This window comes from Protopterus annectens, chromosome 12.part0 (assembly GCF_019279795.1).
Source record: "Protopterus annectens isolate FY-2018-M chromosome 12.part0, PAN1.0, whole genome shotgun sequence".
Classification (NCBI taxonomy): domain Eukaryota; kingdom Metazoa; phylum Chordata; order Ceratodontiformes; family Protopteridae; genus Protopterus; species Protopterus annectens.
In genome coordinates, this window is record NC_056746.1 from 1,063,062,577 (window position 1) to 1,063,084,027 (window position 21,451).

Consider the following 21,451-nt stretch of genomic DNA (forward strand, 5'->3'; position numbering starts at 1 on the left):
GAATTACAGTCAGTCGGAAATAAGAGTTTTGTAGTTTGGACAGCAACAATTTGTCTATGCTAGAACTTCGTGCAGATGAGTAAGGCTATGAGCGGTTAAAGAGCTGCTTCCTGCATTTACTGGTTTGATTCCCTCAACCTTTACTTGTCTTCTAAGTGGATCTGCCAAGTCATTTCACCAGACCGTACTCTTGGGTTGCTACTGAAAGAGAACACGTTTCGAGTGGGCTGTCCCAGGCTGTTAGCAAATGTGTTACACATTTATATTTTGAACTCCAAAACACTTCACATAGATGCTTATTAGTACTTTACTACATGCTATTAGAGGATGAACCCTAGCATCTCACAGTTTAATGGGTCAGCAGATGCATTTTCACAAAATGTGCATTTCAATGCAAGACAAGTTTACTGTTTCTCACTCTAAACCACTCTTAAATACGAGAGGGTTTTGTTAAGATAACAGATGGCAGTGCTTTTCTGTGAAATTAAAAATAAATGTTTTTTTTTTCAGTTATCTAGTACTTGTGGTTTTCAAGTACTAGATAACTGAAAAAAAATATATATCACATGATGAGGGGATTCAGAAAATGGTTGCGAAGAGGTAAATTAAGCCTGAAAATATGAACAACTCCAAAAATAGGGACATCCTGTGCAGGAAAAAACAGGTACATATGTCCAAAATAGGGACAGCTGACAGGACTGACTACAGACATAAACCTACACCAAGAAATTAGACAGGACTCACTGAAGGGATAGGTACCTAACTCAACATATTCCCACCCTGTAGAATAAGTTACCAATACAGGTCAAACAAAATGCTATTTTTGACTACCTTTAAGTCTACTCTTGTCGACTGTATGGATAGACACAGTAGATATAGCAACTCACCAGTATATAGGAAGTTACTAGGCTATCGGCCCTAGAGCCTTTACAAGTCTAGACATATTTATCCCGAGTTGCCCCAATTGGTGGTAAGGCGAGTAAAGTTCGCAAAAGTAAGGTAGTTGATACCCATTTTCTCTGTCCAGGAGGGACATAGGCACCATCCAAGGAGTGAATTTGTGGTCACCCATCCAATGATCTAAGTTGCGTTTGAAGAGGGACAGGGAGGTAACTCTGTTTCATATGAATTGGAAACTTGTACCAGAGAAGTGGCAGTCTCTGGGAGATGTATCTCTCTCTCCGGCATGATCTGTTCACTTCAGAGACTAGGTTAAGAACTCTGGAGCGAGTGACCCTCCAGTAGTTTGATTTACAAATGTGTAGCACTTCCATCAGGGCCGGGTCAGACACTGCCCTGTAAGCAATGCACAGGTCACCCCTTAGCAACCTGAAGGAAACAGAATACAGCAACAAGGCTTTCAGTCTTTCCATGTAAGACTTGTTTTGTGTACCCTGTACTTTCTTGGTGAGAAATCTCTGTGGTCTCTCCAGTTGATGCAGGTTTCTGTTGAGGTACATGCAAAAAGGAACATTGTTCTCAATTACTAGTCTGATGGGGCCAAAGTATAACAAAATGATAACATCCTTAGATCTAGATGCTATCCCTTCACTTATAAGATTGGCCAGACAGAAGTATTTCCTTATTACAGCAGTGTCTCGATTATCCGAACTAAGTGGGACATAGGGTAGTTAGGATAAATCAAACATACGCTGAATCAGATAAACTTCTAAAATCTTGTTTTTTTTTTCCTGCATGCAGATAATACACATTTCAGCCATTCAGCAATTCCAGTTGACAATAAATATTTTTCAGGCTGCAAACTCAAAAAACATGCACAAGCAAATATGTATACTGTTTCTATATTCAGAATTGATGATTTTTCCGACCCAAAAACTTTGGAAGGCTGAGTTTGGATAATTGATGTTTCGGATAATCAACTCTACTGTACTATGGATACGTGGTGGTCAAAGTTCAGACTATCAACCTGAGTACTCAGATCACGTACCACTGGGTCTAAACTTGGGGGTGCTGTCTCTAATGTAATTAGAATTAGCAGGGATACCAGCCTTCCCAAAGGGAATAATAATGCATTTTTTTCATTTCGTTTTAATCGGTGGCTTTGGCACCAATCATTTGTCTGCGTTACCCGTCTGCAGTAAATTATCATCATGACAGGACTCATCAATTGCTCCCAATTTGCAATCGGCAAACTTGGTCAACCACAGGCCATCCAAGTTTGCCTGGACCTTTGAGAAATAAATTCTGAACAGTAAGGGGCCTAGCACAAAACACTGTGATACGTCACTGGTGACTAGTCTTTTGCTAAAGGTGAAGTCACCCACTCTGACAGCATGTGTCTTGTCGGTGAGCCAACTGGCTACCCATCTGGTAATGTAGGGATTAATTCCCAATTGGGAGAGTTTCTATAGAACTCCCTACAGGGATATTGTGTCATACGCCTTGGCTAGGTCAAGATAGGTGGTATGCACAGTCTTTTCCTCATCCAGGGCCTCCGTGACTTTCTCGAAGAAGTCAACCATGTTTAACAGGCATAATCTACCTTTAATGAAAGTGAACTGATTTGGGTTTGGAGATTATGGACCTTATTAATAAGGACATAGGTAAGGATTTGGCCTTGCAGATGAGGCTAGTCAAGCTTATTGGCTTATAATTCCCAGGGTCGGTTGATGGTTCCCCTTTGTGCAGAGGGATTACTGTTGCTATCCTCCATTGTTCCAGAACATAGCCAGTTCGCAGTCTGTGATTAAACAGGGATCCAAGTGAGTCTGCTAGGTCATCTTTTAAGTTGTTTAAAAGGAACCTGGGATATTATCTGGTCCCACTGATACCACATTTTGGTCTTGGAGGGCACCGAGAAGACCTGCTCTCTTGAGATAGGCTGTGGACTGGTGGCAGGTACACTTTGGGGGATGACCGGAGAGGACAGAGGGTGAAGTTAGCTCAAAATTTGTCAGCTAGCAGGTTGGTTATTACTTTGGTTGAGTACAGGTGGTGCCATCCAAAACCAGTTCAGTGCACAGCTAGGTATTCCCTTTTAGATTTCAGACATAGCTAAAGAATGCTTTGTGATTAACCTTAGCTAGGAAGGCTATTTTTGCTTCATAATTAGCTTTGGAAGACTTGACAAGAACTTTAATTTGTTGTTTAAGCTAGAGAGGGATTTATTCCTCTGCTGAGATATTTCCCTCCTGTTCTTGGACATGAGTTTCTTTCTCTTGTTATACAGCCTGTTTATACAAAGGGTCCACCAGGGTGGCTTGTTTTATTGGCAAGACCTGGTTTTAATCCGGTTAGGTACAGCCAATTCTATACAACTGCTTAAGTGGTTATACAGGGCATTGGTGTACATCTCTGAATAGGAGTCCAAGTTATCTGTGTTCGAGACAGCTTTGAAACGTCTTACACAAGCACTTAGTAGATCATTTGTCTTTGAAAATGGGTGCGTTTTTGAGCTTGATGAGGTATGTTCTTATAAGTACATCGAACAAGACCGATTTGTGGTCCAATCTTACCAGGGAGGAAAATACATGGAGGATGCAATGCTCTCCCATGTTACTAAGTACTATGACCAGGACATTTGAGCCTATTTTGGGTGCACTGACTAGCTGTTCCAGAACATTTGCATTGACAAAATTAAAGAATCTCTAAGGCAGCATGTTTGTGGCCATGTGTTTCCCAGTCAATGGAAAGATAATTAAAATCACTCTTTTTACTGCTTTGCTTGTTTGATGGTGGGGCCTATAGCTAGCTATGAAGTGTTAGAGAGCTTTGACTATAGTTAATTGGACATGGAGTAGCTCAAGAGAGTCATACTGCTTGACCAGTCTCAAGGTGTACTTAACCTTAATGAAAGCCTACACAGCCAGAGTGCTTTCAACACCTTTAAAATACATCTCGGTGACTGCACAAAAGTCAGCATCTTCCAAAGGGAGGAGTACTTCCAGGGAGTGCAATTTCTTGTTTTGACTCCTAGCATTAAGCAGCAGTACCTTGAGTTTCTCTAGAAAGGACTTTGTTAGGTTGGGAAGTTGGGTTATTTTGACACTGCCTAAAAATGGCACAATAGGGGTGGGCTAATGCCTTTGCCAGTAACCAAAAGCCTACAGGAGACAGCTGCAGACCATCTCTGGCAAAGCAGTGGGGCCTGTCGACCATGTATTCCCAGACTGACAGACACTGGATCCCCTTGGAATTACACCAGAAGCTAAGCCAATTGTTAAAGTCAATAATTTTTGTTTGTATTATGGCATCATCATTGGAGAAGGTAGAATGCTGTTTAAGGCTAGGCTTATACATGCCTGTGACACATAATCCGAGAGCTCAATCATGTCTCTCTTCACACAGTCCAATGAGGTATGCCTCAAGTCATTTACCCCCATATTGACTATGACGAAGTCATACTGATATTTGTGGTTAAATGACTTCAGTGGTCAAGTGACTTGATGGATCCTGGCACCTGACAGGCAGTTAACCATAACCCGCTCCTTATTCAGCCTGGTAAATGAACATGAATGCATCTCACAATTGAGTCACCTAGGCTATGACCAATACATTAGGTTTTGTGGTGTCACACCTTATGGGCTCATTTGCTAAAATACTTGTGTGTGTGCTATTACATGCTGTGGATGTTTATTGCATTGTTATGCAACTGATAGCCCTTTGGGAGGCCTCCGATCTCTCTGATAAGTTACTAATGAACACTCTGCACATGTGGGATTATGCATCATGTTCTTATTTAGTATGGGAAGCGCACATATGTGTGTGTGTGTGTGTGTTGACAACCTACTTAACATTCCATTTGTCCTTATGTGAGAATCTTGTCTCCAATTTCAAAGCGTTATTACATCTCTCACAAAGTATTTGTTTCAGGAGTAAGTGGTTGTCAATACACGAGACAACTGCTACATTGCCTCAGGATACCCATGTCTATCAGGCTGGCCAGAGGAATGATGGGAAACTGCCATCTACGATAGCAGGCTCTTACTGTCTTTCAGTTTTTCCTGGTTAAGAGTTGTGACAGCAGAACTCTGATCCGCTAATTGGCAGTGGATTTTTACAGTGCCGAGTTGCCAGACACCCAACCTTCAAAGAAGGAATACCCACTCACGCACCTACCTGCATATCTTTAGACAGCACTTGACCACGGGGAGGACATGCAGACTCCACACAGAAGGCGCTCCAGTAGAGAATCGAACAGGAGAACCTCTTGCTGTGAGGCAACAACGCTAACTGCTGCACCACTGCGGCCCTTTTAGTAAGGTCTTAACTACATCCTTATTATACATACATGTGTATACTTGCTTGCTGTGCTGTACTCAACAGCATTTCCTATTATATGCTACTGAACAGTATTAATTCAAGATGTTCACTGTAACAGCAAAGAACATTGTTGGCGTAATTTTACCCTCTTGCCAAAATTGTGCCAGAAGGATCTACTTGGATCAGTGGCCTTACCCAGTCAATGTATGCCTGTATGTATCAACTGAAGGTACGCACAAGTGTATAAACAAATCACGATAATAACCATGGGATGATACATTCAGGCACATTATACCCATACATTTCGCCTACTGCTAATTATAAAACGTATACATATTGTCAATGACAACTTGCAAACAACACAACCACCTGGATTATTTATACATACATACATGTGAGCTTAAAAATACTACCATGGGAGTTTAAGGCTATAATTCTTAATATTCTCACAAATCAATAACCTAGTGAGTACCTATGAACTTATGTCATCATTTCCATCCACAGCAGTCAGTGGCAGTGGGGAAGAGGCCCTCATTTCCTCAACTTCCGAAACAGATTGTATTACTTTAACATCCAAGAGTTGTACCAACATGATTACTTCACACTTAATAAAGGTGTGCTCTGCACATATATTTTAAATACACACATCTTCCGATAATCAAATAACGGAAGCAATCGCTCAGAAATATGAATTACTTTAATAAGTTAAGAGTTCCGATAATCAACTCTTAAATAACGGAAGCAACCACTCAGAAATATAAATTACTTCAGCATGTTCACAGCAGGGTTATGCTTTTAAGAGTTGGAGAAGTAACCGCAAAGCAACAAACAAAACGGGTAAGTGGTATTAAAACAACGAAATGGATTAAACCGCTTAAAATGTATATGTGGGTTTCTTTCAGGTAGTTTTACCTGAAGCTTCTAATTTCTTTATAGCTTCTGAATAGTAGACAGCGGCCTGCCCATACTGCCCCCGTTTGTAACAATCGTTGCCGGCTTGCTTCAGCTCTGCCACAGAAGTGGGACGTGCAGAAGGAGACATTGTTTATAGAAACAGCAGAAACTTCCTTAGTAACAAACTTGTTTTTAGCGTGTTGGAGACTCCCAAACTTACGCAACTATACTTCGATTAAACTGAGCCTATAATAAGAAAATTCGGGATAATTATTACGCCGCAGTGCGGATTACTCGTTATACTCGTGATAGTTCAGTGAGCCTTCTGCTTACTGGATTAGAAGCAGTTCACAGACTTTTTGTGTGTGTGTCGTCACTTCACGCGGAACAGGGAGAGCGCACATCTCATTCCTCAAGTTTTAGCTTTCACTTTTCTTTTCTTGGTTTGGACGTATGTGGTGTGACAGCTGAGTCAATTGCTATTCGTCGTCTTTACCACACTAAAAATAGTTCAAACTGTGTTACATGGAGTCAATTCTTAAACGCATTAACCGCCGCCAGTCGCTAGGTGGCAACAATGAAAAAAATTAAAACACAAACTTTATGCCTCCTACAGCGACACGCCGCCTTGTTACGTTTTACTTCGCAATATGAGTCTTTCCGGTTAAGCTTTTTTGCTTCATTGAAGGTCGTCGGTCCTAGTTACTGACTTCACGTCAAGAGTGTACTACAGTTTAGTATACAATAGCTCTTTATTTTTCAGTACAAGTTTCTCCTGGAAAAAAAAGACTAGGTAAGCAATAGTTCAGAGCTTTACGGCGAGGTTTTAATTAAATGTTAGTAGTTGTGGAAATATTTTTGTTGTAGTATTTGACGTACGAGGCCGTTAATGGTATGTTTAGTTGATTGGCATTGTATATGTAAAAAAATGAATAAATGAAAGTGAGGAACGGCCTTGAGGTATGTTGCAGTGGTAAAGAGGTCACGTAATGCAAATCTGTGTCTTTGTTTGGAGACTTGAGCCTTGTTTTAAAACTGCATGTTTCTAATGCTAGGATAAAAAATAATATAATGAATGCCAAGTAGTGCAGAGTACTTTATTGTTGGCTAGTATGACCTTGATTGAAAGAAATGCATTCCTTTTTAGTCCTGCAAACAGATGAGCAGAGAGTCTCCAAGGTCTACTTCAGTGGCTTGAGTAACAATAATGTAGAAATGAGGGTTTTTAGGCTTTTATATTACTTTGATGTAGATTGATTTAAATTTTGATAATTGATCCGTCGTGTCTGAAGTGACGCTGATCGGAGGAGGCGCTGCAAACATGTCACTTTATGCGCTTTATGGGTCTTTTTTTATTTCTCTGTGTATGCTTTTTTCAGAAGTTTGTTTTATGTGCTTCTGTAACGAACGGAAGTAGGTGATATTGAAGCGTATTAACCCACCTTAAGCACAGTAGTAAGCCACGCCCAAACTCCGCCTGTGACAGCGATGTCAGTACACCGCCCACCTTTTGATTGAAAGCTGCCAAGTCATTTTCCTTAGAACTCAGGGCATATAACCTATGGTTGAAAGGAAACCATCCTACCATTGCACATGTTGGAATTGTCCTGATTCATAGGTTCATACTAGGCTATATCTGCCCAAGGGCATTTACAAGCCTAGCCCATAGTTTTGTGGCTTACGCTACCCCTTTAGTATGGGGAACTATACCCATTATTTTGCTGTGCCTCTGTCGAGCAGTGACACTGAGGTAATCCCTGGGGTATATCTGCGATCTCCCATCCATTGGTCAAGATTTCTCTTGAACAAGGCCAGCGAGGTGCTCTGCCTCACATATACCGGGATTTTGTTCCACAGCATAGGGAGTCTTTGGGTGATGAATCTATCCCTCCAGCACGTCCTATTAATAGCCGTGTCGAGGTTTAAGTCTCCCGCCCTTGTGGCTCTGATGGATCTAGATTTTTTGAGGTGAAGCATATTCATCAAATCTGGGTTTGACATGGCCTTGTATGTTAGGCAAAGGTCACCTCTGAGCAAGCGGTAGGTGACCTTTGCCTAACATACAAGGCCATGTCAAACCCAGATTTGATTCAATGGTTTTGTAGATGACTGAAATGAAAAAGACCCTGATGCGGAATCATTAGTGCTTGAAATGGTCAGAAAAGAAAGCAAAACACAACACAGTATGGTGATTTAAGAAAATTAAAATAGTTTCATGCTTTGTCGTCCTATGCTATTTAAATAGTTTCCATTGGTTGCAAAGCACAATACAAGCAGTTCATTATCTATTTTGTCCCAGTTTTCATGCTTTATTGCATCATTAGTAGCAAGTGAGCAGGGTGGGCTCATCACAGTAGTGATCGATGAAGCTTTTTTTCTTACAGTGACTTGACCCAAACTAAATATTTCAGCAGTATTTGAATATAGCAGGCCTTATCAACGATCAACCGGTTTTAAAAAGTTGCATAAAATATGAAGTGAAATAAAACAAAATTAAAATCTGCCTACATTGTTAGAGAAAAGTGACACTTTATAATTTCTTCTCACAATATTTTCCAAACCGGTGGTGGTGCTGCGGTAGCGTTGTCGCCTCGCAGTAAGATGCTGTCCGGTTCGATTCTCAGCTAGAGCGTCTTCTGCGTGGAGACATGCGTGAATGGGGCGTACCTTCGTTGAAGGTTGTGTCAGGGCTGGCAACCCGGCATGTAAAAATCAACTGCCAATCATTAGCGGATCGGAGTTCTGCTGTGGCGACCCCTAACCAGGAAAAGCCGAAAGACACAACAACAAAAAGGAATAGGACTAACACAAGTTAAGTTTGAATTTACTGAACGTTTGACCCCACTGCACGTTTAACGGTAAATAAACATTCAGTATTTTGCATAATTAACCTGGATATCCTAAAACTCTTGCTTTCCCACCATCACTGCTGTGATGTTTTAAGTAGCTGCTTTTATTTGGAGAAGCTGAGACAGACTGGGCTTGCTGAGTCTGTGCATGTCTGTGCTAAAGTACAGTACTTCTACATTTTTGCAAGAGATGGCTTGTCTGTCACTTGTATGTAGCAATTGGTCTTTATTCTGGCATGCTGTGTATTGTGGACATGGTACTACTATCTTCGGGTTGGTATCAACCAGTGTAATCACTGCAATGTGTGCAAGTGTCCTGAATGCCAACAAACCCCTCTCAACTGTCCAGATTTTCGCCTCATATTTGTTATCTGGTTCTTGGATGCTGGTAGGTAGGCAGGCATGTCTCTACAAATGCACCCATTTGGGGGCGATTAACTGTTCCCTTAGTTTTATGAGACTAATAACCAAATATTTACTTTTTGTGAGGGCTTCATATCTGTCAGAAAATACATGCTAATTTAAAACTTGTTGTTGTAGCAAATTCTAATTACAATCCTGTCAATCATGGCAAATTAGCATTCTTAATTGCCGCCCTCCGGCATGTCAATCATGGCGGCCACGCCCATTCCTGCGCAAACTAACTGGTGGCTTAACGCACCTCAATATCGCCAGATGGGTTATTTAGTTGTTATTGTCACAAATTCTAATTACAATCCTGTCATCATGTAAATCACGGCAAATTAGCGTTCTTAATTTCCGCCCTCTGGCATGTCGGTCATGGTGGCCACACCCATTCCTGCACGAACTAACTGATGGGTTAACACACCTCAGTATCGCCAGATATTCTATGAACAGATCTTCAACTTAACCCGGAAGTGGATGTGCCACTTAATTCCTGTGTTATCTAACAGTGTAGTACCTCGCCAGCGGTACTGCGCAGGTTAGGGCATGTCCATATTGATTGGCAGGTAATTGTACATCTGAGTGACAGCTTCGTGAGGAAAAGAAATAAAATTTTAAAGGAAAAAATGTCGACAGCTCCAAAAGCTGCTTAAAATCACAGCTTTAAATAGTAGTATGGTTTAGCAGTGGCTGCTGGACAGATTCTTGGTTCGCAGTTATTCTCAACGATAGATAGCTAGTATGATGTTCACTGTTACCGAAGTTTATTTGTCGGCCTTTTTGATATAAACCTAGAAATGGTCCATCTGGGTCAGTGTTTACTCTGACTACGTTGATTAAGATCAGATAAAATAAGTGTACCCTGCATGTTATTTGGACAGCAATACCGTAGTGCGAGGTGAGATTTACGGTCAACCAAGTCTTAATTAGAAATAATGGTCAGTATCGAGAGCAGTAAAACTGCAAACGAAACTTGCTAATCTGTTTCTATATTTGTGTCTTTATCTGTCACGTTCAGCTAATGAAATAGTGCTGAAGTCCGAATTTGTGTCTGGTTATGTATTAATACGGTCTGGACAGAAAAAGTCCTTGTACTATGGCAGTTCCAAGAGGAGGTACTGATGAGACACACAGCTAGAGAAGCATAAGAGTTTAAAAGCAAATTGCAGCTGTCTCTGTTACCTAAAACAAGAAAGAGTGCAGGTATTTCACTAGTAACGATGCATGCTTTAACGCATGTAACCCCTGAATGAATAACTGCTAATTTTACACTCTGGAAATGTTTTATTTAATATTATTTAAAACACCTGAATAACTGCTAATTTTACAGCGTCACAACTACCTGCCACATAATAACTTGTTGCAAACTATTGCAATCCTAGATTACAAGCTTTCAGAAATACTGCGTCAGGTGTCATTAGCTGTCTTGCATAGCCACTTGTGTCCTCTTTTTGTGACATTTAAAATCAGCTCGGTGTTTGTATTTCATTTTTCTGTTTTTTTGTTTGTTTAATGCTTATTATGTGAATCTGACATACATTCCGATTCCAATAGAAGGCTTTTTACTGCTTTGTTTTATTATAGTAGCGTAGCTTGGTAAGTTGTGGGCGTTTAGAGGTGGGGTTTGCTACTGCACATCCTCAGAGGTACTACACTGTTAGATAACCCGTTTATCTGCAAAAAGAAACCTCAATCAGCAGCTGTCACCCCTGTCTTTGAGGAACCCAGGTGGAATCCCTGGGACAACTTTGGTTTCCCCATCCACTCATCAAGGTTGCTAGATGGGTCTGGAAGGTCTATTCTAGAGATGGGGCAGCCTCTGGAAGTCTAACCATGTAATGTTGTTAATCTTCTTCCCATTCATCACTGACTGGTTCGGTTCCGAGCCCTCGAAACCGTGTCGGCCATATACCAAGCTCGCGTACACCAAAAAACTCTCCAGCTAAGTTGCTGCCCACAGTGCCCTTCTCCCAGTTACCTCAGATCTCGTTTGCCGCATAGCCATGTAGCTGCGTTTCATCGAGCACTCCAGCTAAGTGAAATATTTTTGATATTTTTTGAGTGTTGATTGGACATTTGTCACTTTACTAGAACAGTATATCCTTTCTATTCTTATTGCTCCCCGTATAGCCTAATCTTCTTCTCACTTTAACTCTACCCATTGTTGGTAACACCTCTTGGTATCTCTTGATACCATCGCTGGTATCGTCCGTCCTTTCTTTCCTTTTATGTGTGTTGCTTTTGGATGAATATGTCTGGGGAAAAAAAAGGGACATCTGGGTGTAAACATTGCACCTCCTGCTCCCCAACAGTGCTAGTCATGATGACTGCGTTTATTGTCTGGGGGTTTCACATTTATCTGTGAAATCTCCCTGTCAGATAAGTTTTAGTTAGCGGACGCTGAATGAATGAAAAAATAAGTTAATCTTGAAAGGCCTTCTACCTACTCCTTTTGCAGAGGCTTTTTCTGTGTCCGAGACTTCAACCCCTCCAGTTAAACACAAAAAATGGCCGCATTCTGATCCCTCCTCAGCTTCTGGTGACAGAAGTAAGATTTCTAAGCATAAGGCCCACAAGACTTCAGAGTACAGAACCCCTTCGGTTCTGACTACTATGGGTTTGACTTCTGCTCGACGACTTCTATTGGGATTCTGTATGGGCCTAAGACTCATCCCCATATGGGACTGGGTGCTGTCCTTCTCAGTACTCCCACGTATTCTTCTCCCTCGAACCTCCCAGTACAGTCTGTTGACAACTGTGGTGGAACCCCCCCCCCCTTCTTGCACCCACAGTGCCTGTCACTGAGGCCCCGAGGTAGACTCTTTGGTTTTCGGTTCTGTCTGAGCCATCCCATCTGATGTTGTAAATCTTTCATTACTTACTGTTAGTATCTCTGTTCCATCCTCTGAACCGATACGGCCGTTTCCTAGCTCGCGCAAGCCAAAAACTCTCTAAGAAACTACCCACAATGCCCCTCTCCTAGATACTCCAGATCTCGTTTGCCGTGTTTCTAGTCAGACGTACTAGCCATCTCTCTCAAAGCAAAGTAGAAAATTGTTCATTTTAAGACAGTTTCTCTTCAAAATTATTTTAGTCAAGTTGGCCTTTTCTTACTATCGCTTATAACCTAAGCCTGTTTCCTACCCTTTTCCTTGGTAATTTTAATTTTGTACCTTAATTGGTACTGTCCCTCTCTCTTGTCTTTGACGGGCCTTTCCTTTCTACTAGTGGTATTTTATTTATTTTTTTTAAATAACATCACTGGTATGTTCTCCCTTATTTTTTCTGTAGGATAGCCTTGATGCCTTACTATGTTGGACAAAGCTAAGTTGGGATTTAAACAGTGTGACAAGTGTTGGACCCAAGATGCCTAACTCAGATACACATGTTCTCGTTGTGTCTACTGTTTGGGCGTGGATCATATTAGAGCTGACTGTGACTTTTTTGTGCTAGTTGTAGTAATTGTACACAGAACGTAATAATAAACTGGTTTACTCAAGACACCTTTTTCGAGGCTCTGTCTAGGTCAGAGGTCTCACCCCCTCCAAAGACCAAAAAAACCAAAGAAAAACAAGATTACTCAAGGCACCCTTTTTGGAGGCTTGATCTGGGTCGGAGGTCCCCCCCCCCCAAGACCAAAAAACATAGTGACGAACGAAGTCACTAGGTTCTTGCATCTCCGTCAGTTACAGTACCAAGTTGGCTCTGTGCAGACCTCTTTGGCAACAGGCTTTGTCTTCTCCCTTGGCGCCGTCCATGATATTCACCCCTATTTCGGCACCGACCTCGGCACCACTGGGTGCCGTCCTTGGTGCTGACATGACTTCGATGACTACCTGCTTCGGCACCATCCCCAGCCACGGTGCCAACAGTTTCTTCCACTCTATTGGCTCCAAAACTCGAATCCCTGGAAGGCCCCGGACAATGTAGAACCTGTCCCCTGGAGGCCGGACAAAACTTTATCTACACCTGAAGACCAGCCCCACTGGTCCAAGCAGCTGACAGTTGATTCTGTGGTCGTGGCAGCGGCCATCAAGGGAACTGGCAGAAGATAGTTCCACTATCCATCCTCCAAACAGGGAGTCCCGGATCATGGACAGACCAGGGAGGCGGAACTATGCTTCAGCAACCTTCGCCATTCGGTCGCTGAATTGTCTGGCACACTTTACTCGCCTCCAAAGAGACCTCATTTCTGAAATGTCTTCCTCTTTGGTGGGGGATACTGCCTGATGAGGTGAGTGACCCTGTTGCCTCACAGCTATCTACCCTTGAATCCATCTCTTAACTCCTCTGCGTTTGATATCTCTCACTGCCGAGGGGGCAGCTCGAGCTGCCGCATCTGGAGTTATGAGACGTAATGCTTGGATGCACTTGTGTGATTTCGCAGACCCATTTAAATCTTCCTTCGTTAACTCTCCTGTCGATGACTCTGCATGTTTTGGACCCAAGGTACGTGACACACTTGCACATATTGAGAAAGATGGAAAGACCTTGTCTGCTGTAGACGTACGCTTTTCAAACCCCCAGCGGTCCTATTCCAGGAACCAGAAGGGGGGCAAGATATGGTTCAAGAAATCCCAAGGATCCTTTCATGACACTCATGGTGAACTATCCCCCCGGGGCAGAGGGGGGAACTCGTATGGAAGATGCCCCTTTTGGGGTAGATGGTGTCCGCGTAACCAGGGAGCCAGAGATTCTTTCTCTGGCAAGACCCTACCAGTGTTCCTGAGCCGTTGCTTGATTGCTTTCCTCTGGAAGCAGTCTGGGTTCATCGACCTAACTCCCAGACCTGTCAAACGAATCCCCGATGTACCTCCCAGTCAAAGGGAATTAGCAGCCTTAGAAATAGAAAAACTGCTAAGAAAGTCATCCAACCAGTCCCACCAGAACACAGGATCTGGGTTTTACTCTAGGTTCTTTAGTGCCAAAAAAGATGGGACTGCAGACCAATCCTGGATCTCAGCCTACTGAACAAATTTATCAAACACACAAATTCTGGATGGTCACAGTACAGTCCATTCTTCCCTTCCTAGGGAGGGACAATTGGATGTGTCCTATACACCTACAGGGTGCATACTGCCACATAAAGATGGATCACTGCTCCAGGAGGTTTCTCCGCTTTCGGCTGGGAGCCAGTCACTACCAGTTCAGGGCACTGCCATTCTGTCTCTCAACAGCCCCCCCCCCCCCCGGGGTGTTCACCAAATGTATGGCAGTTGTGGTAGCCCATCTTCAACGACAAGGATTCCAGGTGTTTCCCTATCTAGACTGGCTCCTTACTGCTCCAACCAGGAATCTCCTAGGCCGCAGCCTCTCTTGCACTCAAGATCTCGCTCTCCGCTTGGGGATTACAATCGCCAAAGACAAATCTCAGGTGTCTCTAACAAAGACATTGGAATGTATTGGAGCGGTCTTCAACACAGCATCTTGTCAAGCTTCTCTCCCCCCTCACAGGCTTTTGAAAATAAGACACCAAATTCAAGGCCTTCTTCCTCACACGTTTGTACCAGCACATCTTGTACTGCAATTCTTGGGCTCTATGGCAGCTGCCATTACTTTGGTACCACTGGCAAGACTGCACATGAGTCCTGCAGTGGCTCCTTTACGCACAATGGTTGTTAACCCACCCACTCAACTACATGATGCTCCTTACAAACCGTTGCAAGGAGGAAATGCTATGGTGGATGGAGCCACAAAAGAATCTTTGGTGACCGTTCTGTCTTCCACGGCCATGGTGACCACAGATGCTTCACTATTAGAGTGGGGGGGGCATTTTCGGGGAAAGACTGTCCAGGACACATGGACCCCCCTCAAGGCCAACTTGCACATAAATGTCCTGGAACTGAGGGCAGTTCTCTTAGCGTTGCAGGCATTCCATGCATCCCTGCCTTCGGGGACCATTGCAATTCAGTCAGACATGTCAGTCGTCTGGTATATCAACAAGCAAGGCGGAACCAGATCGTACCCCTTGTGTCGGGAAGCCATGAGGATTTGGCACTGGGTGTTGGCTTCCAATTGCTTTCTTATAGCAATGCACATTCCCGAGAGTTCAGCCTTATTGCGGACAATCCTGAGCAGGAACATCCTGATGCCTCACAAATGGTCCCTCAATCCTGTAATAGCAGCTCGGATCTTCCAACATTGGGGCAAGCCTTGCTGCGACCCGTTTGCTTTCCCCCCTGAATTACAAATGCAGGAGCTATTTTGCCTTGATTCCCCCCTCCGGGGGAACCACTGAGGGATGCTTTAATGCACAATTGGCCCCTGGGTCTTCCGTTTCCCCTCATTCCAGAATTTCTCCAGAAAGCTCAGAGGTTGAAAAGCAAAGTGATCCTCATTGCTCCCTACTGGCCACGTCAAGTCTGGTTCCCATTTCTATGGCCTCTTTTTTGATTCACGGCCCGTGGATCCTGGATCATTCCCAGGACCTGTTATCCCGTCCTCTGGGATTGATTCATCCGAACCTGCACAGTCTCAAGCTTACAGCCTGGTTTCCTCCACTTCTAATGATTGCCAGACTGCCTGACATCCCATTTCCTGTTCGTGAAATTCTTCTGGCCTCGCACAAACCTTCCACTAGAAAGGTTTATTCTAGGAAATGGACTAGTTTCTCTATTTGGGCCAAAGACCAGAACTTAAGACACTTTTTTTTTCTCTATGCCTATTCAAAAGATTTTGCAATACCTGACTACTCTCCTGCATGCAGGAGCTTCAACGATCACTGTGCATTTAGCAGCTATCGCCAGTTTTCATAATGGTCTTGAAAGTTCTTCAATTATGTCACACCACCTATGCAAGACCTTCTTTGAAGGGAGTATTACATGCTAAACCTCCGGTCAAGCCTCCTTAGATCTCTGAGACTTGACTCTGGTGTTTCAATCTCTTACAGGCTCTCCCTTTGATTCATGTGCTTTAAATATTTTTGTCTTTGAAAACCATACTTCTAGTAGCACTCACCTCAGCAAGAAGAGCATCAGAGCTACAGGCCTTGAGTGTCAAGAGTCCTTACTTGATCTTCCACACGGATAGGGTGTCCCTTTGTACTGACCCTTTCTTCTTGCCTAAAGTCATTTCTGTTTTTTCCATTAACCAATCTATTGACCTGCCGTTTTTTTTTCCCCAAGGCATTCTAATAGAGGGGAGTACCTTTTGCACACCCTTAATGTACACAGACAGCTTCGTTATTTGGACAGGACTAAATCTTTCAGGAAAACAGACCAGTTATTTGTGGCCTTTGCGGGACCCAGATTGGGTAAACCTGTTTCCAAAGTGACTTTATCCTCTTGGCTTAGAAATGTCACTCCCTTTATCTACCAACAGAATAAGCTACCCTTACTTTCCAGAATAAAGGCTCATTTTACCAGATTTATGGCTACCTCTGTAGCTTTTCATTCCAGAGCCTCTGTGGATGATGTATGCTGACAGCCACGTGGGTAAGACTGCATACGTTCATATCTCATTACAAATTATATTTGGCCTCCAAAGGATGAGCATCTTTTTATTTCTATGGTGCTCAGGAATATCCTTCCTTAGGGCCATCCAGGACTCAAGTAACTGGGGACTCTGTCCTAACAGTAAGCAATGGATAAAAATTTACAATGTCCAATAAAGAAGTTGTCTTGCCTTAACTATCCATCTGTGTTGTAGATCTTTATTTATTCCTTACTTCCCGCCCCTTCCCCCTGCCTGGATTCCTGGTGGACTTCAGGTACTCCTGGTTAGGGTATTTGCTCAGACAGAGCCTCCTACTTTTTTCCTATTACTACATCTTTTATCTAGGGTGGGCAAACTCTATCTGGAGTATCTAGGAGAGGGGCATTATGGGTAGGTTCTTAGCTGAGAGTTTTTGGCTTGCGCTAGCTGGGAAACGACCATATCGGTTCAGAGGATGGAACAGAGGTTCTAACAGTAAGGAATGAATAAAGATCTACAGCACAGATGGAATGTTATGGTAAGACTACAACTTTTTCCTCCATCTCGTGGTTGGGGGCTGGATTCCTCTGTTCAGGGCACAGTGCAGAGTACCTTATCGGTGCCTTCCATGGCTGCAGGAATTTCGCCGGCTCCGATCTGGCTGGAGGCTCCATATCTGGGAGCAAGTCTGGTGTTGCAGGGTGTGAGCCTGGTTCCGATGCTGTCTTACTCTGTTCCGGGCTCCCACTCTTCAGGTGGGCCCACTTTTCAGATGATGGAGAGAGCCTCTGGAGGTGCTCCATCGACGCCAGAACTCCTTTCTGCTCCCTCTGAGCTACAGCTACCATGGGCCACCTCCCCGGGACATCGGGGGGAAAAGCCTCAGGATATCCCTGTCCAGGGTGCCCCTTCCCCCTTGTCTTCCTTAGAAACTCCCACTGAGGAACCTCCTCGGAAGAAGTCGTGCCAGAGGGAGCACATCGACTTGCCTGAAGAGTCGCTGACTGAGGACACGGATTACGGTGGTGAGGAGGGGTCCCCACGGTCACCCCCAGATACCCCATTTGTAGATATCCTTGAAATATTAAAACAGAGGGGTGGCTGAAAGCCCTCCAACCCCTCCTCTGATGAATCATTGTTCCTGCAGGCTTTTCGCTCCTGGCCTTCTACCTCTTGGTTGACCCACCTGTCAACAAGCTGGTAACAACTGATCGTGCAGTGTGTCTGGTGGAATCCGGACTCCATAGAGGCCATCTCAATGAGACCCGATAAAATACTCTTTTTTTTTTTTTTTTTTCCCCTCCCAAAACAGTATCCACACTGGTCCTAAGGGGTTGCCAGTTGACACGATTTGTTGTGGCAGCGGCCACTAAAAGGGACCTAGTGAAAGAAGGTCCTATTCACCTGTCCAACAGAGAGTCTCGGGCGGTGGACAGACTGGAGAAGCAAATTTTTGCTTCAGCGACCTTTGCTGTTAGATCCCAGAGTTACCTGGCACATTTCACGAGGCTCCAAAGAGATCTAATCACTGAGCTTTCTGCAACTCTCGCTGGTCAAGTTTCTGATGAGGCGCAAGACCAGGCTGCCTTTCAAATTGCCACCCTTGAGTCCATATCCAACTCATCCATGAGGTTGCTGTCTCACACAACAGAGGGGGCGCCTAGAGCTGCGGGTGCAGGCATTATGAGGCGTCATGCCTGGATGCGCGTATGTGACCTAGAGGACTCGAACTTCCAAGTCCTCTTTTTTTAAATGCCCTATTGAGCCATCAGCCTTGTTTGGCTCCAAAGTGAGACATTTTGGCCAGGTGCGAACAAGACGGAAAGACCCTGTCTGCCATTGGCCTGCATTATTCCAAACCTCAACGTTCCTATTCCAGGAACCAGAGGAGTGGGAAAGTCTGGCAAAAAATTGCAGGGCCCTTTTCGAGAAACGCACATGGCGAGGATTCCCCCAGAGGCAGAATGGGTAACAATGGTGGAAGACACCCATTCAGGGGCAGAGGGGGTCCACGGAATCGAGACTCTAGATTCTTTCTCTGGGCGGTCTTAACAGCACTCCTGAAGTGTTGCCCGATTGCTTTCCTCTGGAAGCAGTCTGGGGTCACTTTTCTCTGCACCAAGCTGCCTGGTGCTCTATTACAAACAATTGATGGGTGCCGAGCATAATCTCCAGAGGCTACTACATCCCACTTATCCTCCCCTCCCAAAAACCTTCCCAATGTTCCACCCCACCAAAGGGAAGAAGCAGCTTCAGAAATTTTGAAGATGTCAGTCATCCAACCAGTCCCTCCAGACCAATGCGGGTCCGGGTTTTACTCAGATTTTTTTTAGTGCCAGAAAAGACCAGGGACTGGAGACCCATCTTGTTTCTCAGCCACTTAAAGAAGTTGTTCAAAGCAAATTCCACATGGTTACTATTCAATCCATCCTCCCCTTTCTGAGGGAGGATGCTTGGCTGTGCTTGATAGACCTCCAGGATGCGTATTACCACATCAAAATGGACAAGCGCTCCAGGTGCTTCCTTCACTTCCAGCTAGGAGCCAATTGCGGTCAGTTTCGTGCCCTGCTATTTGGTCTCTCAACAGTCCCCAGAGTGTTCAGGAAATGCTTAGCAGTGGTAACAGTTCATCTGAGATTTTGAGGATTCCAGGTGTTTCCATATTTGGACGATTGGCTCCTGTCCACCCCAACCAAGCATCTCCTGGCAATGGCTCTCCAATACACCCTTTCTCTGGCGGCATCCATAGGCATAACTACACTGGGAAAAATCCATCCTAGACCCCACTCAACAACTGGGAAAAATCCATCCTAGACCCCACTCAACAACTGGAATTTATAGGGCAGTAATCTACACTCGTTCTTGTCTGGTATCTCTTCCAGTCCAGAGACTAAGATTGCAAGTGCGTGTGACTCTTGTCAAATGAGAGTATCAGCAAGGGAAGTCCTTCAGGCATTTGGGTCTATGGCTGCAAACATCCCTATGGTTCCTCTTGCAAGGTTACACTTGATGTTACAATGGCTCCTCCTGACGCAGTGGTCTGTAAACATTCATCCTGTAGACTCACAGATTCTCATAACCAATTTGTGCAAGCAGGATCTTCTTTGGTGGATGAGGCCAGAAGTGGAATTGTAGTGTCGTCCCTTTCAGTCCTGCGCCACGGTGACCACTGACACTTCCCTGATTGGGTGGGGGAGGGCCGTTTTCAGGTAAAGACAGTCCAAGGCACATGGTCGAATGAGGCCAATCTGCACATCAATGTTCTGGAGTTAAGAGCGGTACTATTAGCATTGCAAGCACTCCACCCACTCCTCCCCTTTGGAACTATTGGGATTCAGACAGTTTGCCGGTAGTCTGGTACATTAACAAACCAGGAGGAACCAAGTCATACCCCCTGTGCCGAGAGGCCATGAGAATTTGGCAGTGGGTGATGGCTTCCAACCGTTTTCTGATAGCAACGTACATCCCGGGGAAGTCCTTGATCGCGGACAGGCTAAGCAGGTGTATTTTCCTCCCCCCACAAGTGGTCTCATAATCCCAAGATAGTGGCGGAGATTTTCAGCCGATGGGGCAGCCTTGCTACGACCAGTTTGCTTCTCCCACGAACAGATGCAGCAGCTACTTTGCCCTACTTCCCTCAGAGTGGGGGAGTCACCGAGAGATGCCATGTCCCACGATTGGCCCATGGGTCTCTCTTACATGCCTACCCTCCGATCCCCTTAATTACCTATATTTCTAAAGAAAGCAACTTTGAGATGCAAGGTGGTCCTCATTGCTCCATTCTGGCCCCGTCAAGTGGTCCCCTTTCTCCGGCCTCACCTGATACAGCCTTCATGGATTCTGGACGCCAGTCCAGACCTAATTTCTCACCCCCAAGGGTTGACACAACCAAACTTGTCCACACTCAAGTTGACTTTTTCTGGCTCTTCCACTTGGTTAGTTGCAAGGCAAGAAGCCCTGCCTTCTAATGTTCGTGATAGTATTCTGGCCTGGCCTCTCGCAAGATATCCGCCAAGAAACTTTACAGAGATAAATGGAAAAAGTTTTCTTCCTGGTCTGTAGAACGAGGGTTGGACCTCTTTTTCGTCCACTACCTCTTCTGTTCTTCAATATCTATCTGAACTTTTACAGCATGCAGTGTCTGCATGTACTATACAAGTTAATTTAGCCTCAATTTCCAGTTTTCACAACTGTTTACAAGGCACACCTGTAATGTTTAAAAAAGGTTTTACAAGTGGACAAGTGTTTCTCAGTAGACCTCCAGTCAAATGCCTGTTAGAAACATGGAATTTATCACTTGTACTGCAGGCCTTGTCACGGCCCCCCTTTGAACCTGCTGCCAAATGCTATATTGATTTTTGTCTTGGAAATCTCTTTGGTGGCTGTCATTTCTGCCAGAATGGTTTCAGAACTACAGGCCCTATGAGTCAATAGACCTTATCTCATCTCATATTTCATAAAGAGAGTATCTCTACTCACTAATCCATCCCTCCTGCCCAAAGTGGTGTCTGAATTCTCTATGAACCAGTCAATTGAGCTCCCAGTGTTTTTCCCCAATTTGTCTAACAAAGGTGAATACAGTCTACATTCTTTGGATGTACATAGGCAATTACATTTCTGCCTGGACAGGACAAAATCTTTCCGTAAGTCTGACAAAACTTTTTATT

The 21,451-nt window shown here is 44.1% G+C and overlaps 2 protein-coding genes across 2 annotated transcripts in view; one reads left to right on the forward strand and one right to left on the reverse strand.

Annotated features, from left to right (window-relative positions):
* Positions 1–6,628, reverse strand: part of TOMM34 (translocase of outer mitochondrial membrane 34) — an 843,921-nt gene extending 837,293 nt beyond the window's left edge. The window contains exon 1 of the mRNA XM_044090075.1: positions 6,136–6,628. Within this exon, the coding sequence (XP_043946010.1) occupies positions 6,136–6,265 (130 nt within the window). The 5' untranslated portion in view covers positions 6,266–6,628. The remainder of the gene's footprint in view (positions 1–6,135) is intronic.
* A 148-nt stretch (positions 6,629–6,776) lies between these two features.
* LOC122816970 (cytochrome c oxidase subunit 6C-1) overlaps positions 6,777–21,451 on the forward strand; it is a 133,088-nt gene continuing 118,413 nt past the window's right edge. The window contains exon 1 of the mRNA XM_044090076.1: positions 6,777–6,910. The gene's annotated coding sequence lies outside the window, so the exon portion shown is untranslated. The remainder of the gene's footprint in view (positions 6,911–21,451) is intronic.